Source organism: Haemaphysalis longicornis, unplaced genomic scaffold, assembly GCF_048455015.1.
Source record: "Haemaphysalis longicornis isolate Haplotype H1 unplaced genomic scaffold, Haemaphysalis longicornis Haplotype H1 scaffold_5, whole genome shotgun sequence".
NCBI classification, from domain to species: Eukaryota; Metazoa; Arthropoda; class Arachnida; order Ixodida; family Ixodidae; genus Haemaphysalis; species Haemaphysalis longicornis.
The window spans coordinates 185,876,790-185,904,669 of NW_027526385.1; the positions used below are offsets into that span (position 1 = coordinate 185,876,790).

Below are 27,880 nucleotides of genomic sequence, written 5' to 3' on the forward strand. Positions count from 1 at the left end.
TGCCGTCAACAAAAGACGATACCAATCAATGCAGAAGGCAGAAATATAAAAAATATAGAGAATAATACATTTGACATCAAATATCTCAGAGATGTTTGGTTCCCGTGATCAAATCCAATTGTTGGGCTTCGAAATGCAATTTTATTTATTTACCTGTGGTAGTATTCGAATCCAAGAGTCTAGACCCAGAGAGGGGCCCATTACTCCAACGCTATTGCGGCTGCCAGTTATCTATAAGTGTTTAAATTCGTTGGGTAATCGGAAATGTGACGCCGCAACCAATGGGAAGAAAGTTGAAGTAACTGATTCTTAAGAGGACAAGTGTTGGTTGGCAAAGAAGAAGGCCGGCTTCTCTAAAGTACTTCCGGTCAGTCTGGGGATGTCTACGTTTCTGCTTCTACTAAGAAGTGGGATGGCCCGTGCCTGTTCAACAAAGCGGATGTACAAAACTACCAAATTGTGCAATATTGCAATACTCGTAGGATAGGTGATAACTGATAAAACGATACTGACAATATTGAAGTAAGTACGCTGAGCAGTCGCTTGAAATGTCTGCGTAAAGACGTTTGACTCCGAAACTTTTTTTACCAAAATTTTGTTAGTTTGTCCGCTCGTGCTTGAAGTGGCTCTACCTAACAAGCGGCCATGCATTTTAAGGTTTCTAGAAATAAAAATCGTGCAAAACGTTTGTAGGCTTCTTCCAAATAAAGAACATTGCGAAGATGCATACAGAAACAAGACAGAAATCGAGTACACAGTACGGGTAATCACCCAAAGACGACCCGTGCATCAGGGGGAAGGGGAACACTGATGGACGATTGGGAAGTGTGGACCTACAAAACATCTAGGGAACATTGTCCTATTAGAACAATTTGAAGGAAGTCAGAGTTACTGTTGCGCCGACCTAAACAACGATTTACATATTTGTTTGGTTTATTGCGTATAAGATTAATCACAAAACAACTTGTGAAACAAATACACTTTTAAATCTGCATGCTAACGTTGACCAAACAGTGATGTATATATAACAATGCATTTCGAAATTTAACGAAAATAGAAGCAATCATATTTCCGGGCAGGGATTAGCTGCATTGTGTAATTCATTACTCTTGCTTAATTTGTGCAATTATGTCCCTGCTCCCAACCGTGTCACTGTATGTAATGTTTCAAAGACTTTTACCATATGGAAATGAAAAAAATGTCCCAACATTGGTTGTCTATAAACGAAAACGGTAAAATGAGAAAATAAATATGACTTTGCGTTTCTTACCAACACACTGGAAACAAGGTGCGCTGAATATGACATCTGAAATGGAAAAACAATGTAACATTTCACTAAGAAAACAGCAAATAATCACATCGATGCATCCAGAATGCGTGTTCCGTGTAAATAGGTTTTGGGAGTGGTTAGATTGTTCTCATGACGACGGAGTGCACATAAAAACATTACTAAAATCCACTTACAAACATGACCTTGACAAAAACGTACAGATGGTTTTAAAGATCCATAAGTTTTTTATTGCATGAAGCTGTAATTTCTCTGCTAATGACTATACCGCCTAACTGCTGTGTCGACGTGTACCACGTCACAGAATTATTAGCAATTGAATGTAATACGTTGTTGGTTTTATTCAGCCCACTGTTAACAGCACGACTGAATTGCATATAATTCATTGTAGTAGGCTGTTGTCTTATGCTATATTCTCCTCTGCTTTTATTTAAACTGGCATTATAATCATTTTGTGTTAATCAGCACGCGTTTGTGGTACTTCTCGGTCATTCATATTGCAACCTTGAGATTTCACAAAGGTGTTCGTTGTCTTCCGAATATAAAATATCATATTGCACCGCGATGCGTGGTACCACGTGATTTTCTATTGTATAACCACTCTCTGTTATATAAAGGATTATTATATAAAGGATGTTCCTCCACCAGGTGTTCTCTCTAACGAAGTTTTATGTACCGCTTTCTGCATCCCTATGTTTTGCTTGATCAATTTCCTATCTTAATGTCACATTGCACGTGTTCGCTGCTCCACTGTTTCGAAAATATTTTGGTCGGCGTTCTGATCGCATATGCAGCTATGTATTCTCGCTTTCACCTAGCTGCACGCACCAAAAAGGTGCAAAAGTACAATTGCATTCTTGCGATGTGGGTGTGGAAGCTTTATTGTCCAGTTAAACGCTGCAGTTTTGTAGTTTATGTACTCTAGTGTTAGTGAAATTTTTAAGTTCTGCCCCTTATTCTTTTAAGTTAGGCTTTCGCCTTGTCGTCCTAGCTCGCTCACTCAAACTAACCATATCGCCATGGCGTTGCGGTGTAGCCCGTCACGGTCCCTTTACCGCGGCGTAACCCAGAGGCTTAAAAAACCAAGCGCTTTATGTAGTCATAAGCGCTCGAAACTCGTGTACCGCTGGCGCTTAGTAGTGGCTTAGCTCGGCTAGGCCAGGTAATACGTAGCGTGAGCTAAGGTTCAGCTGGTTATTCTTAGCTTTCCTGGTTGTATAGAATTAGGTGATTATCATGCTTACTGCTGCTTATTATCCAATTCAAATCCAAACCCAAACCAAATCCAATCCAATACAAAAACAATCCAATATAATGCAATTCAACCCAATCCTCGCGCTTGCGCAGCACGGCTCCCCATGAGCCACGAAACTGGTCCACCTCGAACAGAACTCCATCTGGCGCAGTTTCAGGCAGGGGGCGCGCGAACACTGCAACGACCCCAAATTTGATTTGCATGGGGTGCTAGCAGTAAGCGGGTAACGGTGGTACAGCCCATTAGGGCGAATCACTGCTCTGCACTTCCGACAGCTTTCAAATTGAGTGGAACGGCTTTTATTTTTCGAGTTTTGTGACTCAGTTGGCACAGGCTACTTTTCAGGGTTTTAATTGAGAGAGCTGCCTGGCTTCCGCTTGCTCCTATCCAGTATAATAGTGTGTTTAGCGTTCGTGTCGCTCATACGACAATCATGCCCGAGGCGGTGGTAGCCCACGTGTGGATGGAAAATAGGCATCCAATAGGAATACTGGTTGTCGAATTGGCCACATTGGTTCCTATCACCTGAGCTTACACCGCAATGGCAAACCTGCGCGCACCAAAAGCACGTAAAGAAAGGGCAACGAACAGTCGGAGTCAGGCAACCACGAACAGCGCGGCGCAGAATTTCTAGTCGTTGACATAATCTTAAAAACCGCCACGTTTGCCTCAAATGATTTACTCAAGAGATAAAGAGACAAGGTATAAGAGTCCCTAAAGAAGAAAGTGAATGACAGCTGTATCTTACCAGTACTCACCTACAGGGTACAAACTTAAAGGCTCACCAAACGGTTTAACCTAAATTGAAGCCGACTCAGCGAAATATGGAACGGAAGACGATACTCTCTAAGAAATCGGCGCAGGTGAGCTTCACGACAACGCCCAAGAACGACCATTCAGCGTGCTTAAATTTGCGAATTTGGCGATTGACGAGGCCCAGCGTGCAATTAAAGTAAAAACTAGGATCTGCGCTATGACAGCAGCGCACACGCACGCCTTGCGCAGTTGTCCAGCGCAGATGCTTGTTTTTGCTATATTCGCATGCTGTGCCTCGCTATTCGCCAGCCAAATTCGCACGTTTAAGCTCGCTGAATGGTCGTTCTGGGGCGTTGTCGTGAGGCCCACTTGCACTGATTTCTTAGAGTGCAGGTTTAACATTAGGGACAAGAAGACAGCGCAGTGGAACAAAGCATAAACGCGCGTGAGGAAAATATTAGTAGAAATTAAGAAGTAATGGGTGTGAGCAGGGCATGTAACGCGAAGGCAACATAACCATTGGTCCCTAAGGGTGACGCAGTGGATTCCGAAAGAACGCAAGCTTGCCAGGGGGTGAGAGAGGATTAGAAGCCAGATGAGATCAAGAAGTTTGCTGGGATAAATTGGTCGCAGTTAGCACAGGACCGGCTTAAATCTAGATCTTTGGGTGAGGCCTTTGCGCTACAATGGCGTAGATAGGATGATGATGATGATGATTATTATGATGAGCGGCGACGACGTTGATGATGATGACGACGACGGCAATGGTATAACAGTTAAGAAGTGCATTCGTTGCAGTAACAAAACCATTGCTCATGGGCTACTATTGTATTAAAATTGTTTTTGTGAGCCCCGGGATTCCCGCGGGCTCATTGTGTTATCAGGACAGCACTGAATGCCTATAAGAAGGGTTGGGATAACAATAAAAGGAATATTTCTCGGTTAATTTTTAATAATACGGCAGTATGTCATTGTGGTCTCCGTGAACCTGTGGCTGGCCCCGGCGATAACTCCTTGCTCTGGCTTTATCGGCCGGCTAGACGCGTTTTGCTGCACACCACTATCACACCTTGCGTTCCATTCCTTGTGATCTTAGCGCTCTACTCGACAGGTCTCGTCTTAGCAGCTGCTTGTTGCTCTTATCTTTTTTTGCCTGAATTGAAATTTTGTATGTACTTTCTATACCACCATCGTCTGTCTACAAAGCATAGGCTCAGTTAGCCTTCACCTACATTCTTCCGTTCAACAGCTGTCTGAGAGCTGAGATGCCAGCTTCGCAAAAGTGTTGGCAACACTGCCAGCTATGGTTTCATTTTTTTCTGGAGATTTGCGTCTGAAAACTTTCCTTGTACACTGTTGCTGACATACGCTCTTTATTGTTCAATCGCGACACGGGACTGATACTTTCAAAAAGGACTGATAAATTTTATCACAGTGTAGTTGAAAAGAGATCTCACCGTTTTGTTGCCGCAGTGATGAACCGCTTCAAGGGAGCACTGTAAAGATAGCAAACAAGAGCAGTAATGCAGTTGTGCACAACAAATACAAATAAAAAGATATAATTGCTGGCAGTGTTTTGAGGAACGGGGTCACTCTACGCAGAACCTATTTTCATTTTTGAGCGTCTATGGATGTAGGTTTTTTGTGCAAACGACTAAGATTATTCTTAGGGACAAGTCAATGTGTTAGCTAGCTTAAGTACTACGGTGCTCGCGTTCGCTGTAAGCTCTGGGAAGCGTCCATATAGTGGTCGACATGCCACGGTGGCTCACTAATTGTGTTTTTATGCTTTTCAATACGAGTACACCAGTTCAGTCGAAGCTGTATTGGCTTTTTTTCGGATTGAGGCGTGAACCGAAAACAGCGTGTTGAGTAGTCGGCACGCGGTTTATGCCCGGGCTCTCCACTGCTGTGCTCGTCATGGGGTATATGTAGATTTGGAGCCTAACAGCAGCAAAATAGAACTAAATTTGCTCCAGGCAGAGAACTACGCGCTGCTACAATGTTATTGCACAACTCAGGCTACCAAAATGTTTGCACGAGAACCGAAATATTACAGTAAAACTTTGTATCGGGCTAGTTGGTATACCATCACCGAGGGGTTACGCGGGAACGTATAACGAACACAGCTAACGCAAAAAGCGTATAATTTGATTTGAAGGTGGCGTATACGGTGGCGTGGCGCTTTCTTGACGCAAAAGTGAACGCTTTTTTCCGCTGCCACTCTCCGTACTACGTCCAGCGCAACCCCCCTATCAGTTCACCAAATTTAAAGTACACACTCTGTGAATGCAGATAATAGCTACCCTGTTGCCGCTTTGGCCAAGTTCGGGCTTTCGGCAAAGGCTAGGTACCGCAATTATTACTGTTACAAATTGTGTTACGGCTATGCCGGTAACGGTACCAGAAGGCAAAGCCAGCATGGTCAGTTTGCCTTGACGATGTGCGAACGACTCTCCTGCCAAGCATCGAGGGTTCCCTCAGGGTTCCGGCCGAAGGTTCCCAGCTCAGTTGATGCACCCCTGAACTACCCAGAAACAGACTCTCAAAACGGACCTCTCAATGATCGTGCTTCGTGGACTCGGCCAACCTCTTCCACCAGCAGAACCGTGAACAAAACTGATCGGGTGAGTAGGCCACACTCTCTGCTCGTGCTCAGACAGCCGGCTAAAATCAGTGTCACTGAGATTCCCAAACATACCCTGGCCCATCTAATTGAGGCAACTGCACCAAACCCTTACCTTGCCGAACTAGCTTCCCACCGGCGCGACACACTCGGCAACTGCCTTTAAATCACAGTGTACGACGATTCCCACATGCAACGTCTTTTATCAGCCACTCAGTTACATTTCCTCTACAGCGGATTGTCAGTCACCATTCCAATTGAAATCAAGCTGTCCCCCTATCGGGCCAATACGTCCAGAGGTGTTATTGAAGTTGAGCCCAATGAAACCAATGAAAAGATTTTGAAATGGATCCACTGCAAACAACCCAAAATCATAGCATGCCACAGCCTTGGCCATTCTAATAGAGCAGTCTTAACGTTCGACTGTCCCTATCTCCCAAAAGAGGTAAAGTCCTATATGGCCATAATCAAAGTGTCGCCAAACCAATCACGTCGAACAGTATGTTACAACTGCCACCACATCGGGCATATGTCTTGACATTGTCCTGCGCCAACGTTTGTCGCAAGTGTGGGAAAATGTGTCCCGACACAACAAACTGTGGACCCACCATCTACTGCGTTGTTTGCGATGAGTTGGACCACATTTCACTGAACCCAACCGGCCCTGGAACAGTTCCCACGCCACCAAACAAGCCCCCTTCCAAGAACCGCACCAATGACATCTCTTGGGTGGGTTGTGTGCAGCAAAAAGATATTTCATTCTCTCGTCTTCCCACTATGCAAACCATTACAAACGAGCCCAAAAGTAATTCTCAGTCCAAAAACTCTGACAACAATATGACACATATTCGTGCTCAACTAAATGCCCTTCGTGCGGAAAATAAGCAACTCAAGGCCGAAATCATGGAACTTAAATGAGCCCAACAACCCAGACTCCCACTCTCCTCTCAACCACCTCTCTCAACCACCCTCCTCCCAGCCGTCCACATCGACGACCCCTTCGTCCACAAGACGCACTCGAAGCCCAAGTACTAAACGCACTCCTACCTCCAAATCCAAACTGGACCCCCAACTTTCTCGAGTAAAGCAAACTATATGTACCGACATACATCAAGAAGGACTCCCTCGATAGGAAAATTGCAAAAATAAGTATACCTATATCGACACCCAGGTGAATCAACTACGAAAACTTCTACAAGTCATTACTCACCTTCCACCCGTTGACCCAACCAAAAGCCCCCGAGAAAGATCCCACCTCCACGTCCGCAGATTGTTTCATGACTGCCCCAGGAACTCCACTACAGTGGAACTTCTGCAGCTTTCAGCACCAACCCACGGCTTTACTGATGAAGGGTAAACTGTCCCAACCTTCCTGTATTCTCCTCGAAGAAACACACGGAACTCCAAGTCTCCCCGGCTATGTTGCACATACGAACCCATATATCACGCAAGTAATGCGCGGTAGGTCCAAAGTAAAATCAATTCTTACACCAGGATATGACGCCGTTCTTGTACAGTCCCCATCGCTACCTCTCCCGTCATCCTGCCTGAGTTCTCGTCCTGTAATCACGAATTCGTTGCACTTCTCACAAGCCTCCCTTCTAGCCGCAAAATTATTCTCGTCTCAGCCTACTACAAACCTATCGACAGTTCCTCACATTCCTGCGAGTTTGCCTGGATCCCGGCTCTCGTTACCCGTCACCCAAACATTTCAATACTCATTTGTGGTGACTTCAACGCCCCTCACCCAAATGGGGTTACAACCGCACCTCTTCTCGAGGAAGCTCTCTCGCAGACACCATAAATCTCCACAATTTCATTCTTATCAATGAACCTTTCCAAAATACAAGAATTGGCCTTCATAAAGATCAGGAAGCCACCACACCCGACCTCACTTGGGCAACGCCCAATCTCATCAAAACTTGGTCCCCCTACTTTACAACGTGGGGTAGAGACCACTTCACCCTCCTTATAACGTTTAGTGGCAACAAGACGCGCACCAAGCAAACACTACCACGACTAGCCTGGGACATCTTCCGCGACTATATCGATTAAAAAGAACCCACTGCCTCCTTCTACAATTTTGCGAATCTTATTCGAACTTGTTCCCGAGCAGCCCCCGAAGAACTCCAGTGCTCTTCCGACACACCAGATCTCTATGCCCACCTCACAAACATCTGGAAAAAAGTGCGCTATCTCACACAACTGTACCGCTCTACCGGCAAACGTCATACAATACTTGTCCGCATCCGCCGCCAGTATAAACTCATCACGTCATATCAACGTTGCCTTTCCAATAACCACTGGAATGATCTCTGTGCCACACTTGGTCATGGAAAAGGCCTACGGGCTCTCTGGAAAATTCACCAAAGTCTTGGACTTAAGAAAAAACAGGGACTTCCACTATTTGCTCCTCTCACTCTCACAAAAGACCCAGCAACCGTTGCACATGATATTATTATGGCTTTCTTATCCCACGCCCAACTCCATTCCCCTCCTCCTGTTCCACAGATACGCATTTCATCGCCACAGGACGATCTCGACCTTCCCTTCACCTTCAATGAACTTTACACGGCCATTCACCAAGGTAAACAAAAATCTGCCCCTGGACATGACAGTGTGACCTGAAAACACCTCCGCAACTTGCCAAAACCTGTTCTGGTTGCCTTACTTGGCCAATTTAATCGCTGATGGGAAACTGGTGAAGTTACTGAGCATCCTAAGCTCAATCTCATCTTCCCTATTCCCAAACCCAAGAAGCCTGGTACCGGCCCAACTGACCTCACCAACCTCCGACCCATGTCTCTTACTCCTGTTTTCTGCAAACTCATTGAAATGCTAATCAATACCCGTATCACCCATTACCTTGAATAAGTCAAACCATACTTTTACCCTGCGCAGACTGGCTTCCGCCCTAACCTCAGCACTCACAATAGCCTTTGGCTATTACGTCGATTGATAAATGGCTCCTATCACAACCACTCTCCACCCGAATTGATCCTAAGAGTTGACCTACGCAAGGCTTTTGATCGCGTCAACAAATCCGCCATACTAGAGGAAGTGGCGCACGGCTACCCAAGCACGCGGGCACAAATCTGGATCCCCAATTTTCTAAACGCTCGGCCAATACGACTTCAAGGATCTCACCCAGGCTGGATTACTCGCACGTACTCCCTTGACCGCGGGGAACCTCAGGGATCCATACTTTCCCCGATACTATTTAACCTCGCCATGGTGAGGGTCACTCGAAATCCCGAACGTTACTCTGCTGCACGATTCACAATATATGCAGACGATGTAACCATATGGACTGAATCTGCCGACGTTTTATGCTACGAAGACATGCAAACCGAACTCCAAGCCGCCGCAAATAGCCTTGAATACTCCTTGGCCTCTCTTGGTCTCCAATTGGCCCCCGAAAAAACAAATTCTTACCTGTATTTGGCCACAAAACCCATCCGCACTATAACTTTCCAACTCTTTCTCTCGCCGGTACTCCTTTAACCGCTAGTTTACAACCCGTACGACTACTCGGAATCCCTATCGCACACAAAAACGGTCCCTCAATATGGTTACAGCAACTGAAAGCTAAATGAATAACAATTGAACATGCCATACACCGCCACTCGAACAAATCTGGTGGAGCAAGCCTGAAGGCAACGCAAACTTTAGCACCCGCTTTCGCAATTGGTACCATAACGTACGCAGCCCAAACCTAAGACCTCAAAAAAACGGCCATGAGAACGCTTCAACACCTGCTCTGAGCCACCCTTCACACCATCAGTGGACTACCAAAACATACTCGTCTGGAGAACTTGCAAGCTGCAGTTGCTCTTCCCCCATTGGAAAATATAATTAAAGAGCAAGTGAATCAATCCCTTCATAAGAGCACAATAACTCATCAGGGTGTCTCTATCATCGCCTGGGACAACCTCAAGGCACCAGAACCCCCCGACATCCCATTGCCTCTCGCTCCGTGGAGCCGCCCTTCTGTCATGGACTCTACGCCCACCCATCCCGTCCCGTGTAACGCCAGCCCGTCCACGCTGCCCGCATCAACGCTCTCCGAAACAGTAAAATCCCCCGCGAAATCGACATTTACACCGACGTGAGCATTTCTCCTGCGCTAGTTGGAACCGCATGGGCTTCACCTGGTTTTTTTTCATCCAAGGCAAATGATCCCTTAATATTCCATGTGCTGCCATCCTCGAACTGGAACTCCATGCTATCATTCAAGCCATGGACTACCTCATGTTTGGCTTTCACTCCTCCGTGCCTTCCCAGATACGCATCCTGACGGACCCTTTCCAAACCCTACAGATTCTAAAATGTCCCACGTCGACCAATACTATCGCCAACAAAATCATTCATCAGATCTCCATCCTGAAATCTAGCGGCATTCATGTTCGCATCGACTGGTCACCTGGACACGAGGAGTCATCACCGGCGAACCAGGAAGCCCACTTGGCTGCGCGGGAGTGTATAACCTCTAGTCCTCCCCTGCTACCCGACCTGGCTCCTCCACCTACTAAAACATTACCACCAGTAATACAGCTTCTACGTTACAAAAAGGAAAAAAAGACCGCCTCAAGGCCCTTGACTCCAACTGGCTTTTTATCCGCCCTGCCCTCGCTCCCAAGATCAGACGAAATTTTCGTAAACATATTTTACCAATGCTAGCTTTACGCATGAGACCTTCCGTTAATGGTACACCCCGTCTTTACCACCTCAATGTTCCTTCTGCGCCTCCCCCAGCCCGCCAATCTCCAGCACCTAATTTGGCACTGCCCAAAGTTTGCGCGCTGCAGAAACTTCAAGCCCCCTCCAAATATAACCTCTCTTTACATCGACCCTCGAACACTGGAACCCTCCATGCTGGCTTTAATTGCACATTTTCCTCTGAAAAGCGGTCTAGCGCGAGTAGTTTAAAGTCGTGAGCCTGCCCTCCTCACCCGACGCAGCCTCTCCAGCCTTCTCAAGGAAGCTACCTGTTTTGGGTCGAACTGTACGCAGTTAAGATGTCCCAAGTTACAAACCCCCACCCTTCTACTCCTCCTTCCCCCACTTGACGTAGAGTATTCCTGGCACAATAAAGGCTACCTCCTCCACCTCCACCATAGATTTTCTATTATTCCGGTCCTGTGCTAAGTGCGACCAATTTATCACCGCCAACTTCTTGATCTTATCTGTCCCCCTAATTTTCTGCCACCCCCCCCTGCCAAGTTAGCCTTCTCTAGGGATTCACTCTGTTACCCTTATAACCAAAATTATCCTGCCTTCGGATTACATGCCCTGCCCACGTAGATGTCTTGTAGTGAATTTCTACTAATATGTCCTTAAAGAGACACTGACGTGAATTGGGGAAGCTCACGTTTTTGCTTGCACTGCTTAGACTCGCTCAAATTAACACACTTTTCATCGTTTATCCAATTGATATGGCGGTAATCATTTTATAAAGCCCGAAAGGAGAAAAACTACCATGCGCTGTCGGCGGCGGCCGCACCAACTAAAGGCGGTGACGTCGGGAAGAGGTTCACCGTGATTGGACGATGTCCAAGATTTGCATTTAAACAAGTTTCGCTTTCGGTTCTGTAAAACAACATGATTGACATCCGACGTTATCGTTGGATGGGCATTCTCGATATCTCAATAATCGCCATACCACGCTTCTGTCACGCTGTCGGCTGTAAAATGCGTCAGAAAAGTCTCCCCGGACATCTTAGAATCGTAGCAATCACTAGCCGAGGCCGACGCAGTGGATGAACGCCCTCCGCGTCACCGCAGACACTCAAATGCCATGCGCTTTCCCCTATATGTGGTGCTTGGCTCACTCATGCCTTCATCGTAAAAAGCGTGTTCCCACCAAGCTAAGCGTCTGCTCATTCTGGCCTGTGCCCACTGCTCGCAAACAGTCGGTGCTTACGGCAACAGCCCCGCAAAGAGAACTAGCTAGCGCAAAAGTGTCTGTCTGCGCGCTCTCTGCGAACTCGCTCGTGGAGAAGGGAACGTCAGGGCCCAAAAATGGTGAACTAAGTATATAGAAAACATATGCCGAAAACCAAAAAAATCAACTTACTGAAAAATGTACCCTAGGGGAATCGAACTTCCGACTTGCAACATATCTAGCGCCCCCAGTCCACTCGGACCTGTGCCAGAGCTCTCCGACAAAGTAAATATAAGATAAGGTCCGGTAAATAGAAGGTATATAATGTATAACCAGCTTACAATTTTGTTTAGTTTAAGCATTTTAAACAGCATAGTTGACTATTCGTCGTATAGCGCTCGTGCAGTAAGCTTCCCCCTAATTTCCACAATATCTCGTGTCTTGCAATTGCATTTGTCAGACAGAAAAGCGTTCGCATATGTGTGGTAGTGCTGCTGCCCGCTGTGCTTGTTCACCCAGCGCAAAAAAGTGCTTCCTGCTCCCTAGTTTTATGCTGTACGGTAAAAGGTTCAGTTGATTTTATTTCCTTAGTACCTATATTGACTTTGCTGACACTTCTCCCGCCTTCAAGTGGCCTTAGCTTTTACTACTAGCGTACCAGTCAGCGAAACATCGCATGTGCCCTTGTGCAGCGCTTGTGTGGAGTGACCTGGACTTGGAGCTTGATACAGTCTAACAACTAACAAAGTGAAGAAAGGCAAATTGTTCGATTCACAAACGTGTCGTGGCTTAGTTTCGAATGAGCGAACGAATTGCGACGACCCCTCGGCGGCCGGCCGACTAAACGCTTGGCCGACTGACTCTGTGGGAAGGTCGGCGTGCCGAGCAGTAACGCAGTCAAGCCAACTCATTTGTTCCTGACGTCACAAAAAAAGGCCACAGAAAATGGGCGAGTATGCAGAGAGTAGGGCATCATTTTAGAATTCATTTTCCTACTCACTAAATTCGCGTAAACGCACTCAGAGTTTAAAAACGTGGCCTATGGACTTTGGACTACATTTTGCGCTAGTAATCTTGCAATGTTTACAAATCACTTCAGTGTCTCTTTAACACGCGTTTGTTCCCTGACCCACTCCTCCCTGTCGCTTATCCTTACACCTATCATCTTCCGTTCCATTGCTCGCTGAGTCATCCTAAATTTAGGTTGAACCCTTCTAGTGGGCCTCCAAGTTTTCGTCTGTATCGTATCTATCCCATCGCCGTTCTTTACTCCCAAAGTATTCAGCATTTAGTTGGGCCCACGGATTTTCGTCGTCATGCCAGAGTGTGCTCTCCTGATAATCGCTCGCCAACTACGCTAATTCGATATCACGTTGGTGGCCGTACATGTAAGCCTTCTGCCTGTATCGGGCGCTAGCAGACCGATATCGCCAACCCCCATCGCCCGCTTGTCGTCACCAGGAAGGCCCGCCGGCCGGCACCGGGCAGCGTTCACCATATTTACAGCGGAGCTCTCGCGGTCCAACTCCCCTGGTTTTGCCGCAGGACGATAAAACCTACTCTGTTCCGCCTCACTATAACATGGTCCTTTGGCCTGTCGTTTTGGTTTTTCCCGCACTTCATATTCTAATAAAAATTGAGAAATATCGCCCCCGAACATGCCTTCCCAGAAGCGTACCTGCGCACAAAAGTGAAGCCGACTTGCAGGAGATTGATATATATGCTTCCCCTGTACGAGCTGGCTTTCGCATATTGTTGGCTGCAGAGTAAAGCCAACTCACAAGCTCACAGAACGCTTCTCTGAAGCGAAGGCGCAGTCCGAGCGGAAGTTTTCGACCAACCATAACTCACCAACATCTGTGCTAACGGTCCACATTCACCTAGCGGAATTGTACCGATTTCGTTGCTAGAACTTCGCTCAATGTGAGCAGGTTAAGCCCGAACTCAGCCTACTACACGGAGACTGGTTCTTTGATTACTCAGCACTGCGTTCTCTCGGCAAGACAATTTTATACTGCTTTCACCGCGATGAAGATGCAGTAGTAAAGAACGGAAGAGATAGATTGTAACCACCGGTGGGGGAACAAAAAAGTGGCTGCGTATTACCTGGATTCACTGCAAATGTCGGGTAAGGACAACGATGTTTTGCTACCCCTCACGTAATTGCTCTGCTTCCTCCCCACCCCCTCCGCCTCTCAGGCTGTTACCGTTTACTTGTCTTGCTCCTGCCATGATAAACACTATTGAAGTCTGCATAACTCAATATTTTTGCGTATTCCCACTGCTCGAGTGACATCTTCTGGAATATTTTGTTAGTCTTGGGCTTGCGGTGCCCCCTAACGCTACAGTGCAACTCGTTTACTTGTGGCGCAAACTATGCTTTCAACGCGGGTTTTAAATTTACTATCACAGCCCTTGTCTATTTTTGGGTACTCACATTGTAGTATCTGGTATGGACTCCTGTTTGGTCTGTATTCCCTGTAATATCTCTGTGCCTAACAATCCTGAGAAGCATAGTATATTACGCTAAAATTTGTTGTTAGGAAAAGTTTTGCTTATATATATTTATTTACAAAGAATCTTAACTTTTCTCCGTACAACTCAATGGAATGACAGGCAGAGACACACAAAAACAGTTTAGCCTACTGGTAGCCCAAGCTCGGCTATTGTCTCTAAAACCTATGGAATGAGACTGGAGGCGCGTGGTCGTGTTAGTCACACCACCGGCAGAAAAAGCGGCTCACTGCCACTTTTTTTTAAATGTGGGCTAGCCTCTGAGATCTTCAGGTGCGTCGAATGTGGCGACGTCTATAGTTACCGATTATATAGCTTCTTGGACCATATCGCGTGGCCGCTTCAAGAAGAACTGAACAGGAGCAAAGAAAGTTGTCGGCACTGATGTACACTTGTACAAACCCAGCGCGACTTTCCATTTCATCTACCACAGAGTCATCGCCGTCTTGAGGAAGTCTATTGCAGTCGACACAAGGGACTGCTATTCTGCCCGCGCAGCCAGATTGCCGGCACCTCAACATTTGCACTCGGCATCGCGGCCCGTTTTGGTGTCCCGGGCGGCCGGATCAAACCTACGGCGACGGGTTCACTCGGTGGTAGGGGCGCGCTGTTGCTTTATCACCGAATGGCTGTTGACGCGTGAGCGATGGTCGCAGTTTCGCTGTGCTCCCAGCGTTGTTCTTTGTACCGACGTGCAGTCTGTTGCGAGAGTGTTCTATTTATCTCTGTTACTGGTCAACTGCGTCACAAACACGTGACAGTGGTGTGTTTCACTGTTAGAAACCCCAACGTCCCATTTCGATTGATTGATTGTAGAGTTTAACGCGCCGACGCAACGCAGGTGATGAGGCGCGCCGTAGTGGGGAGCACCGGATTATTTTGACCACCTGGGGATTTTTATCGGGCGCCGAAATCACAGACACACGGGCGTTTTTGCTTTTCGCCTCCATCGAGAAGCGGCCGCCGCGGCCGGGAATCGAACCCGCGTCCTCGTGCTCTGCAGCGCAACCCCTTAGCCACTCAGCCACAGCAGTGGGTAAACGTCCCATTTCCTTTTTTCGGCTGGGTTCATCTTGCACAGAGTTTATTTCGCGCATGTGAATTTAATGGTTTTAAGGTATTACACTTTCCGGCAGATGGCTTGACCTACCCGTATACAGTTTCCATGCAAATATCTTCAGTTTTTTTGGTATAAAAAGTTAAGTTGGGTAGCATGGCTCCATTTCAACAAAGTGCTCACGATGGGCGGAAGAACGATACAAAGTTTCTATTCAAAGGCAAAAGGACAAACTTAGCAAATAGTGCGTGCAGACGGTGGCTCTATGTACGGTAAAGTGTTTGTGTTTCGTCTTCAGTAGGCAGCGGCAGTTATGTCCCAGAGTGAAACCAGTGTCTTGATAAAACACCGCTACGATTGCCGCTGCTGGTTCAATGCACCGATGACGAAGCAACATTAACACTATTTTTTCCGGCTGACTGTTTTATGCTTGTTTCAATATATAACTATTAATCGCACAAATTCTTATGCCCCATTATTGGCAAGCCCAATTTGTGGCAACCGGCCAGCCACATTCTTTCATTTTGTGATACAGTCTACACCATTTTCAAAGGCAATAAAATAAAAGCCAGCTGGTATGCACAGTGGATTGAACGTCACCTGAGAGGTACACATGCTATGGCGCTGAAATGCTTGCAATGATAATGCATATCAAGGAAGGCTCGCGAATTCGCAAGAAAAACTGAAAGGGCATCATTTATATCCGGCATGTAGGGTGTAAGCTTGAGCAAGTGCTCTAGCCTCATGTCCGAGAAGGTTCCTGGCATGAAGTGAGGATGATATGTACCTTAACTGCGTTGCGTTGCACTAAAAGATGACATGACGTGAGGGAACGCAAGAGTAAAATAGTATTTACCGGATATAAGGATTGCTTTGAGAAGCTATGCTGTGAGCCACGTGGCCAATGACTGGAAAAAACGGCTGTCTCGGCCCCCACAGCGAGCATCTTTACCGCATGATGGTGGCGGGATCACAAAACGTGGCTGTTGCACTGACTAGCATTTCCACCAATCCGCTGAGGGTATGGTTTTCGAAATCCGCAGACTATCAGGAGAGAGTACGAACTAGAGACGTTAGTGGAGGTCTTCGGAATGGTACCAGGAAACGTTCGAAAACGTTCCTCACACGAACATACTAGATGCTAGGAGTATATAAAATTTACTTGGAATTTGCGATTCCTTATGCGCGAAGTCCCACATATGGTAGTACGCTTTTTGGGAAAAATGGGTGGCTGGAACTTAATATGTTATATTCGGATATAAGCGATAAATTCACATTCGCGAAAAAGTATATGTTAGCAACGAGAGCACGATTTTATAAAAAATTCTGTGGGATCAAGGTCATAAAAATTTTCTCAACCCTCTTCTCTGGCAAGCACTAGTGGGCAAAAGCTGGCCCCAGGGTATAGATGTTGGTAGCATTTTTAAGGCGAAAGCTTCAAGGCCCCTCCTCTGTGAAAAAGCGCAGCTTTTGTCTAGTTCTGAAAAATTTGACGGGTGTAAAAAACCACAAAACACATTAAAGATGTGGTGGGATTTGAACCCGAGTCTGCACAGTTGCATCCCGATGCTCTCCGACAGCACAATCCTAGTAATTGTTTTTAGTGCTCTAAAGGCTACCCCCAAATGCCTTAAAATCAACCTTTATACATTGATAATACGTTCAATCACATATGTTTTACTTAGGTCCTACAGGTTACAGTGGAACAAAACGTTTTCGTTGCTATTCCTTTTTTTGTTGGACAAGCACACGTGGGGATTGGCCCAGAATCGGGAGCTCCAAAAACTATTGGTCCCGGATCACAAAATTTATAACTGTAAATAAAACCGGAATAGTTGTGCGTACTGCGTGACACCTGTACGTAGTGGCGCGTGGGCAGAAGTAGGCACTGGCCGCTCACAAGCCAGATACTAGTGAGGCTGTACAATGTGCCAGGCGGCTTGAGCAACATGGGAAATAAAAGCTAAGAAAATGACGTGACCGCGCACAAGCAGAAAAGAATCCAGTCGAAATAGGTCATAACAAATGGGAAAGGAAGGAATAAAAGGCACGGCATTATGATGTAGCTGTACCGAAATGCTTATTTGGTATCTTCAGGCCTTCGCATTTAAAGTAAAGTAAACTGATTTAACCAAAATTCCATGACTTTTTTTGGTGAAGCCGACACGCATAGGCGTATCCTAGGAATCAGACGGAACAATGCAGAGATAATGAAGAAATAGCAGTAATAAGGTCTTGATTCACAGTAAAAAAAATTATGCTTATTTGGCTTAGTGAAACATCATCTATATCTTACCTTTTCCGCAAGATAGGTTGGGACCCGAACAGCTACTCCTTCGTCCATGTACTTCAAGGAAGCACTATCGGAACTTATGTTAACGTGTTGAAGACCGCCCTCCAGGTACTGCTTCGCCTCTGAACAAATAGCACGTGACAGTAAGAGAGAAATGCAGATTAGAGACATTAGTCAGACCTCACAAATATTTTAAATCAGCAGCTGTCATGTTATAATGCAGAAAATATTAGCTGCTAAAATAGCATTACTACTATTCCCGATGGCACCAATGCGTAAGTTTCATAAATTTTACTTAGGGCCAATATTTCTTTACCCCCAGGCGAACGTTCAAAGGTACGAATCCGGAATACACATCAAAAGTATAAATGTTTTGTCACAACCTTACCTGTTGTTCCTAGTTCCTTCCTGAACTTTGTGAGGTCGATTGGGTAACATCTGTGTTCGCGAAAACCGAAGGGAATTGTACTCGTAGGGTATGTAATCTGTACGGGGGATATTTAGTACGTTCGAATTTGGGGCCGCATTGGGCAGGTTTCAGTTTCAGTTTCAGTTTATTTCTTTTCTAGGCGAGGAAAACAAGCTCGTTTTGTGCCCTCACGAGGGTTTTGGAATTGCTTACGGTTTATACTTGAGATATTACAGCACTGGGTCATTGCAGCGTACGACTGTGGGGATATGGTGGTATGTTCCGGCCTGAAGTAGCGGTCCAGCCGCTGCCTTCTCAGGGGTGGGCTCGTTTCTCACGCTGCAGCAAACAATTAATTCTGCATTGAAAATCCACTCAGCTTATATCTCGACAGATACTTTCCGCCCCTTCAGCGTGACTGCCATTCGTAATGACCCCATCGTAAACATCTTAAATTTAGCTCCTCATTACCACCTGCGGAGTTTTAGCCCTGCGATCTACTTGAAGCTAATAGCGCGACCCCTGTAGCGCCCTTACTTCGCCGCTCTAAACAGGTGCCTTTGCTCCGGCTATCAAGGACGAGGAGGCTAGTGAAAATGAACGGACCGTGCTTGGTGCGCTAGCATATATTTTCTTTCGGTAAAGCAACCACGGCTGCCATTGCTATTATGCCGGCGTAGGAACACGTCACCAGCCTTACACTACCAGTATACGACCCCTTACAACCGGAAGAAGTGACCATCGCTCTCGCCACGGCACCAACTCAAGCCAAAAGAATCATCCCATATTCGTAGCAAACCAGCCGTAACTTTTCGTGCGACCGAATTTCCCGGACAACTCACCAAATAATCTGCCAGCGTCGACGAGACAGATCCATCATGATCACATGGGCACCCGCCCATTCTGCCGCCCCAGGCAAAGCTATCGCTCACCCGTTGGCCCGAGAGTTGTCTTGCCGGCCCCGGGAAGCGAGCAGGAGAGGCCACCCCCGCTGATAACGTATCACGAAATAACGCAACGCTAGAGCCTGTATCCAGCACCGCATCAGCACCTTGAACAAGGAGGAATGGCAGCTGCGTGCACTCCAAACACATACCTTTGCTAATCCAACTAAATGCCATGTATATTGCACTCCACCGTATATTCCCCGCTATCTTGCTTCTGTGGAGCCTCCCGGACTCTCTTTCATGTGCTAGGGGGCGGCGCCCACGCCCCACTACATTCGCGAAATCCCTGCCTTTCATCTTAGGAGGTTAGGGAGGTAGTTCTGACCAGCTCCGACCTCAATGACCAGCACCTGCTGGTGTAGAGGGCTGCTGAGGCTGGGAATGCTGAAGGGGTCTTATACTGAGGACTCATCCCCATTGCTTCTCGCAACAAACACGTTTATTCTCTCTTATCTCTTTGTCTCTTTCTCTCGCAAAAAACGTCATTCTCTAGCCAATCCCGCTGAGTCGGTAAGAGCCATCTTAGTGGCACCACAACCACCAGCACTGAAAATGCAGTTCAGTATGCATATCGTACCACGCTAAGACTCTTAAGCAGGCACTGCACTGCAACCCGCTATTCAAGATAACAAAAATGCGTTAGGTAGCGCAAGGAAAACTTGATTCTAAAAAATAACCGGTAGGGGGGGTTGCGGTGGGAATACTGGGGCTACGCTGCCCGAACAGTATAGCATAATGCTTGTTGGCATTGTGTAGAAGACAGCCCTACAATAAGGAATAACATGAAATTGGCTTGAAGAGTCGGAATAGTGAAGCAGAAAGAAAATTTTTGTTGTCTTAAGAGGCACGTCATGCATAGTAATAGATGTTTATGTTATCGGATGAGTCAACACATATTTAAGAGTATGGTGCGGTGGCGCGTCTTTCTTCAAATAAACAAAATACTCAAACGAAGCCGTCCTAGGCTTTATGTTCTTAATTAAAGAATAATTTTGCTGCTTGATAATATATTGGCCATCTTGCCTAATCAGGAATAATGGAAAAGGCGTCTTCCGATATCCTTTTATGAACTCCGTCAATTCTTTAGTTTTAGTTATTCGAACACAATTGCTATAAAGGGGATCGGTGCTACCACTAGACTCTAAGCAAAGAATTAAAAAGCGCCGACGCAAGGCGGCACCTAATGTATTTGTAGATTGAGTTGACCGAGTGATGAAAACTCAATAGCAAATGGTAGGTTTCGCACATCTATGCACATATAGCAAGAATCGTAAGAACAGGCTATTTTAACAAATTGAATGTGTGCACTCAGTGACGCAAAACGCAATATAGCAGGAAGCATGATTGATTTTATTTTATTGGTGTGCTAGATGCACTCAGGTAGAATGCAGTACTGAAATGTTGAAACATCGGGCAGGCTGCAACTATAAAGAATGATGAGTTGGAAACGGTGCTCAGAAGAACAAAAAAGTTAAAGGTGTAGATGAGACTATAACAGCCGCAAAATTATGCAGCGGCGGAGACACTACGTTTTGCGAAGCATGCCGAGCTGTTCTCGAAACACCTGAGGTAAATGAAGGCCCAAAGACATAAAAAAAACTTACACCATCTTTCCCTGATAAGGATGCCAAGCATCATGGGGGTTCCCTGTGGTTCCATTGTGTTGCCGTTATGTTAAGTAATCTGGTGTTTGGTAGCGCAAGAGGGAATTCCGCGTCCGGGTCCACACCGATGGCTAAGGCACGCAAGTACTGTGGTGTGACGGTGAGTAGGGGGTGGTTCTCGAGGTGTCAATATTCCTCCATCATGTTCTTGTCGATGTTGTCGTCTCTGTGGTAGAATCGGTTGTCTCCGTCAGCGTTGGTGAGGTAAAGGTTGTTGACGTTGGTGCACTGGTTGAGAGCAACGTACGCGCCCTCCTCTTCGCAGCTTTGTCTTTTTCTCCTTCTTCTTCAGTGGTTTCCCTACGGGAAGATGACGACGGTAGCTCAACGCGAAGCTATGTCGGGATGGATTAGCAACGTACACGCCCTCCTCTTCGCCGCTTTGTCTTCTCCGTCTTTTTCTTCAGTGGTTCCCTTACGGGAAGATGACGACGGTGGTTGAACGCGAAGCTATCTTGTGATGGATTATTTGGTTGGTCAATCCCTAGGGGCATCCTGCCACAATCATCATAAGAGGCGCTGCGGACGGGGCACAGAGAAGTGACATGCCCCCGAGCAAGAGATGGTTCGCGTCTAAGCGTGGGTGGGGTAAAGGTTGCTGACGTTGGTGCACCGGCTGAGAGTAACGTACACGCCCTCCTCTTCGCACCTTTGTCTTCTTCTCCTTCTTCTTCAGTGGTTCGCCTACGGGAAGATGACGATGGTGGTTGAACGCGAGGCTATCTCGTGATGGAAATATTGGTTGGCCATTCCCTAGGGTCATCCTGCCACAATCATCATCAGAGGCGCTGCGGACGGGGCTCGGACAAGTAACATCCCCCTAGCAAGAGATGCTCCGCATCTAAAAGTGCAGACGTATATCTACTGCATATGACGGATGGTGTCCAGCAGATGATTTTCAACCTGTGGCCTCCTCCTTCTTCGTTCAAATGTATTTATAACAGTAATAATTAACCACACACCCATCGTCATTTTGATCAACAGACGTTTAGGGTGCCCGGCAAGGCGCAGTACTCGTCCACTGACATCTACATGCTTCGGTCTTATGCTCTCCGAGTCTATGCCTCCGAAGTTTCTTCGTTCGTTCCCCAAACGAGTTATTTACCCTTGCCATGTCCTGGAGCCGTCTCCAGGTACCCCTTTGTTTCTCTCGTCCATTGGTTGTAGATTTCTAAAACGCCTACCTATTGTGAAAAAATTGCAAATAAATATGCTGCTTCCTAACAAGCATTCTCACCAGGGACCTCAAAAGAATTAGTCGACAAAAGGCACTTCAAAATGACCCGTCGGCAGGCTTTATTAGGCTAATAACAAGGGACTAACCTGCCCAGAAGAGCGAAAAAAGCTAATAAAACAAGTGTCATTTGAGGACAAGAAAAAGTGTACAATATGAAACAGTCTGACGATGAAGAAGATTCAAAACATCTCCGTTTGAAGCGACGTTCTAGATTATTCGGATGAGTCGCGTTGTTGATGTCGGTTAATCACGGAAGCGGTGCATGCAGGAGTATTACTGGACAAGCATGGCCATATATTGCTCTACCGTCTCCTTGGCTGCAGTAAAGATCGTTTCCCCGAAGTCCGGTGTCGATCAGGAACCAAATCGCCCGGGCTCCGGTTGATTTGGCAGGAGGCTGGCAGGGCGATGGTGTTGAAGTTCTTGAAGACGGCGGTCGAATTGACGAACTCGAGGCGTTGAGGTTGATTAAATGAAACGGAAGTTTATATACAGCTATTTACAGTAGGATAACAGGACACATGAGTAATGAAAAGAAAAACTGCAAACTTCAGCTAGACGCTAGCTCCAAGTGCGCACAAATCACATGAGCTTCTCAACTTCGTCTAACTCTCCTATACTCGGAGCTTACACAAACCGCTCGAGAAACGACGGCCGATGCTCTGTCTCGCCGCAAGATTCGTCTAGGTGCCCGGTACGGCGCTGCACCCTAAACCTCCGAGGCGATCTTAACCTCTACTAGGGGGCTCATAAATCGCAACCTAGCTTTAACGGTCGAGACTCCTTGTCCCGCCGGGAACAGCCAGCTCTGCGGTCAGACAAGAACGATTTTCAACGACCAAGTTCGGCCTTATAAAACCTCGAGATCACCTTCTCTCGGGAACACCCCTGTAGCGTTCGTACACGCGCAAGGAAGTGCCTAAATTCACGTAGACAGCTGTCACTCAGCACGCCACGGAATATTCAATGAGGCGCCGCCATCTTCGGGTCAACGGCACGCTCGCAAACGAGCAGGTCGTGCGACCCCGCGGGGTGAAAGTGAAAGACGGCGAACGTGCGTCATGCTGACCAGGGCGCGACAACAATGGAGACACGCGGGTAATCCCACCACCTCCGCGGGTCGAGCCGACGTTCCTGGAATCCGGCAGCGCTGTTTGCTTTCTGAATGGGGGATAATCCTTGAGGTATGCGGTGGGCCAGACGGTCCGTCTCCCGTGCGCGCCGTGACGAATTAGCGGCGGTTGCAGCGCAGTGGTGGCAGTGCTACGTCGCTAGACAGAGCGGCAGGTTCCCACGCGCAGCCCGGGTGCCCGGATGCTAATCTCATAAGTGGACCTTACAACTCTCTCCTCCAGGAGGGTTACTGGACCTGTTGGTTCTGTTAATCCAAAAGAATTTTAAAGGGCCACCCGTTTCATCTCTCCTTCAGCAATAACAGCGGAACAAACAAACAAACAAAAAAAACACATGGAAGGAGCTAGGTATAACCACCAATGCGCCCCCTTCTATTTCTGCAGCTGATCCGAACTCCCTCTCGCCTAAACTACAAACACAACCTATTCACTAGCCGTCAACAGGGACGGAATACTGTAGCAAACCGGAAACACACAAAAACAAATGCTAAAAACACTAAGTGCGGGTAAAAAGAAACTGGGTAGTGTCTCCGGAGCGCGTAAACGCCACGAACAACGAGACAACTCAACCTAAAACACTGATGCGCGCTATAACTGCAAACCTGCACAAACATCCCGGCACTCAACAACAAGAACAAAAGGAATAAGGACTGGCAAAGAACACAGGCAATTTTGCAGTCAACAAAAAAAACGTTAAGAAAGTTTCCATTGCCTCTATGCGCACGCGCGCAAATGTCCTCCTTGACGGCGTAGCCTGATAACGTTCCTTCAAAAATCTTCGGCTCTGCTGTCGCTTAGTTGCGGTGCACAGAAAGTTCAGTACGATGCGCGGATCGATCAATTCGGTGCACGGATCGAGCACTCAAGGCCTCTAATCGCGCACAACCGCGGCACACACACACACACACACACACCACCAACGAAAAAGAACGGGTGAACGGGGACGTTCACGTCCGTCGTGGCGGTGTTAAGGCTCGGAGGCAATTCAATACTAGCCTCCGCAAGCAACAATCTGAAAGCAGGGGAGTGGATCGCGTACTTCCAGCCCCCTCTGCAGATTATCCAGACCGCGTAGCGTTGCAATGTCAGCGCCAGTCTCGACAATTTAGCCCCATGGGGCGAACACAACTGCGGGGAAAACAGAGTGGTATCGCAAAATGCGACTTCGCTTCCTGTCCTATAGGCCAAGTGGCCATGCCTCTCCAATGCCCCAACGTAAGGCAATGCTGCGCGCTGGCCGCGTGAGCGCAGGGTTGATGCTGGAGCGTAATGGCGGCCCGCAAACGCGACGACCTTCTCGGGATCATTCTTTCCCTTACGCACAGACTGCCCCACAACAACAACCTCACAAGCACCTGCCACTACCAAAAACCGCTCCTGCATGCTAAGTGCATTCTGAGCAGCGACCTGACAAAGACCGTTTGTCGGCTGTCCCAGCACGCACTCATCCTGGCCCAACTCAGAACTAGGGCATGTGACACACTGCCAGGTCGCATAACTTAGTGCGTCAACCCATCCAGCGCGGCTCCCGACTGAATCTCGGTAATGGCCGCAACCAACACTAAAGCTACGAAGCTCTATCTCAGTCACCGGTTTCGCGAGATCGCCGATTGCGTCTCGTTCCTGTTTCAACTGTAGCTGCCTCCTCACATGGTTTTTACCTCTCCTTCGCCACCTTCTCGGGAGCTCTCATTCTTGCTTTCGCAGTCTCCACGAATGCGTTTTGGTGTTCTCCATCAACCTCCTCGGTTACACTCTCACTATCAAGACTTCCAAACTCACGCCACATCTGCGTATCGTTAACTCCGTCTCTTTTTCGCTCCGTCTTGTCACATGCTTTCTCGTCTTCTATCTCCTTTCTCTTCTGGGCGGGCTCCTGAACGCCCGACACGGAGTTCGCTTTCTCGCGCAACTTTCGAGCGTATTTCGGAGCGCGGCGGGCCCCAAGACTTTCCTGCGCACCTCCAGTCTCCTCCGGTCCGCCGATTAGAGCTTGGCTACTGCCTGTTCCAGCAAGTTCAGCATGCATTAGCGCCGTGTCCGGTGCAAAAGCAACTGGCGGCTCTACGCCCGCAACAACGGGGCTGCCCCTTGACTCCGCGCTCGCTGGAACACTTTTCACGCTCGCTTCACTTTCCATGCAGCAGTTCCCGGCTGAGCTGCTCGCCACCTGTGCGCAGGCACGGCTGCTTACTTTCTCATCGCAATGTTCAACTTCCGAACCCCGGCCGGAACATTCAACCTCGCTTTCGCTATACAACTAGCTTGGTCTGTGCCCCCTTGTTTCTGCTCGCGTGTGTTCGAGCGCAAGGGCGTCTGCCTTCTCCGCTCCAGCTCCAACTCATACCTTCGCAACCGCTCTTCAGATTCAAGCTTCAGTTTTTGCATGCGCTCCTTCGATTCCCGCACTCCTTTTCTCTCTCGCTCCGTCGCCTCACGCGCTCTTTCCTCCGCTTCGCGCGCTTCTTTTCTCTCTCGCTCCGCCGCCTCTCGCGCTCTTTCCTCCGCTTCGCGCTCTGCTTTTCTCTCTCGCTCCGCCGCCTCTCGCGCTCCTTCCTCCGCTTTGCGCGCTGCTTTTCTCTCTCGCTCTCTCATCCGCTTCGCGCGCTGCTTTTCTCTCCCGTTCCTGAAACTCCAATTCCATTCGTCTAATAATTATTGTTCCGGACTCCGCTTAGACCACCCCTTCTGCCGCTGTTCCTCCTTGAGGGGGCGCCTCATGCGTCTGACCAATTCCATCTCCCTCCGCCATGTTCGCTAGCATGCTCCGCGTGACTACGATGCAACCCCAGACTCAGCCTACACCGCCACAACGAAGCGCAAGAAATCCCACTCACCCGCACCTTCGTTGGTCGGCTGCCGCGTCGCTGGCTCCGTGCGCTGGCTTGGCTCTGCCGCTCCACTCCGCCTGGAGCTCGGCTGCTGCCGATGAAGGCGGGCTGGCGTCCGCTTGCTGCTCCTGGTTGTGGCCTGCTGATTTCTTCTGCCAAACCCTGCCGGCTGCGCCAGTAAAGCTTGTTTCCCCGAAGTCCGGTGTCGATAAGGAACCCAATCTCCCGGGCTCCGGTTGATTTGGGAGGAGGCTGGCAGGGCGATGGTGTTGACGTTCTTGGAGACGGCGGTCGAATTGACGAACTCGGGGCGTTGAGGTTGATTAAATGAAACGGAAGTTTATATACAGCTATTTACAGTAGGATAACTGGGTACATGAGTAATGAAAAGAAAAACTGCAAACTTCAGCTAGACGCTAGCTCCAAGTGCACACAAATCACTTGAGCTTCTCAACTTCGCCTAACTCTCCTATACTCGGAGCGTACACAAACCGCTCGAGAAACGACGGCCGAGACTCTGTCTCGCCGCAAGATCCGTCTAGTTGCCCGGTACGGCGCTGCACCCTAAACCTCCGACGCGATCTTAACCTCGACTAGGGGGCTCATAAATCCCAACCTAGCTTTAACGGTCCAGACTCCTTGTCCCGCCGGGAACTGCCAGCTCAGCGCTCAGACAAGAACAATTTTCAACGGCCAAGTTCGGCCTTATAAAACCTCAAGATCACCTTCTCTCGGGAACGCCCCTGTAGCGTTCGTACACGCGCAAGAAAGTGCCTAAATTCCCGTAGACAGCTGTCACTCAGCACGCCACGGAATATTCAATGAGGCGCCACCCTCTTCGGGTCAGCGGCACGCTCGCAAACGAGCAGGTCGTGCGACCCCGCTGGGTGAAAGCGAAAGACGGCGACCGTGCGTCATGCTGACCAGGGCGCGACAACAATGGAGCCACGCGGGTAATCCCACCATCTCCGCGCGTAGAGCCGACGTTCCTGGAATCCGGCAGCGCTGTTTGCTTTCTCAATGGGGGATTATCCTTGAGGTATGCGGTGGGCCAGACGATCCGTCTCCCGTGCGCGCCGTGACGAATTAGCGGCGGTTGCAACGCAGTGTTGGCAGTGCTACGTCGCTAGACAGAGCGGCGGGTTCCCACGCGCTGCCCGGGCACCCGGCCGCTAATCTCATAAATGGACCCTACAGCTGCCCTCTAGAGAAGCTAAGAAAAACAGCCGCTCGAGATGTCGAGTGAAAAGCGGGGACAGGTCATGCTGACTGGCCACCACCCAAAGGCAAAAGGTGCTAATACTCTATTTCCACATGGCCCAATAATATATCTGCTTCTCCCGTCTACGCCGCATATCTAGGTACATTTGGATGGCTTTCTTTTGTCCTAAAACTTCTTTTGTATGTCCCCACTAGCGGCTATGCGCCACCTTAACACATTCGAGCTTCAGCACATGTTGCGGATATGCTGAGTTAGCAAAAGAGAATTCAGGCATCACTGCCAGGTTGCATTTGATGCAACTTTCGAGGTCTTCGTGCTTTTCTCCATACATTGTTGTTGCAGATGTTTGCGGCTAAGCCTTGTGTAATTGTAGCTGTGGCCGCTTCAACTTCTGGCTTAAAGTATCAAGCCTAGTTCTCGGAATTTCGTGGCCAGTTTGCGGCCACAACTGAGCACCGGTCGAAGCAAAGCTGACGTGGGCGGCATATAGCTTGACTGGCTTCTTGCTGGGGCCGTAGGCTTTCAAGATGCTTTAGTCGGTGGTCTTCATTGATATTATAAAGGCTCTAGGGTGATGCTTTCTTGCAACTGAAAGCTTCTCCCTGGCTCTTTTTTCATCTCCGAAATATTCCTCAACAGTTTCAAATGCCGCCGTTAAAATTCTCTATTGTGGGTCACAGCCCGTCTGCTTCTGAGGCTGTTGTTGTTTCGATAGGGTTCCGCCAGCATACACGCGACATCTCTTGGTGGTCCTAGAGGAGCCT

At 48.0% G+C, this 27,880-nt stretch overlaps 1 protein-coding gene across 1 annotated transcript in view; it reads right to left on the reverse strand.

Annotated features, from left to right (window-relative positions):
• The window catches only part of LOC144139554 (uncharacterized), a 108,636-nt gene that overhangs the window by 15,383 nt on the left and 65,373 nt on the right, over window positions 1–27,880 (reverse strand). The window contains exons 9-11 of the mRNA XM_077671859.1: window positions 17,677–17,795; window positions 4,757–4,795; window positions 1,271–1,306 (exon numbers count right to left, since the gene is read on the reverse strand). Of these exons, the coding sequence (XP_077527985.1) occupies window positions 1,271–1,306; window positions 4,757–4,795; window positions 17,677–17,795 (194 nt within the window). The remainder of the gene's footprint in view (window positions 1–1,270; window positions 1,307–4,756; window positions 4,796–17,676; window positions 17,796–27,880) is intronic.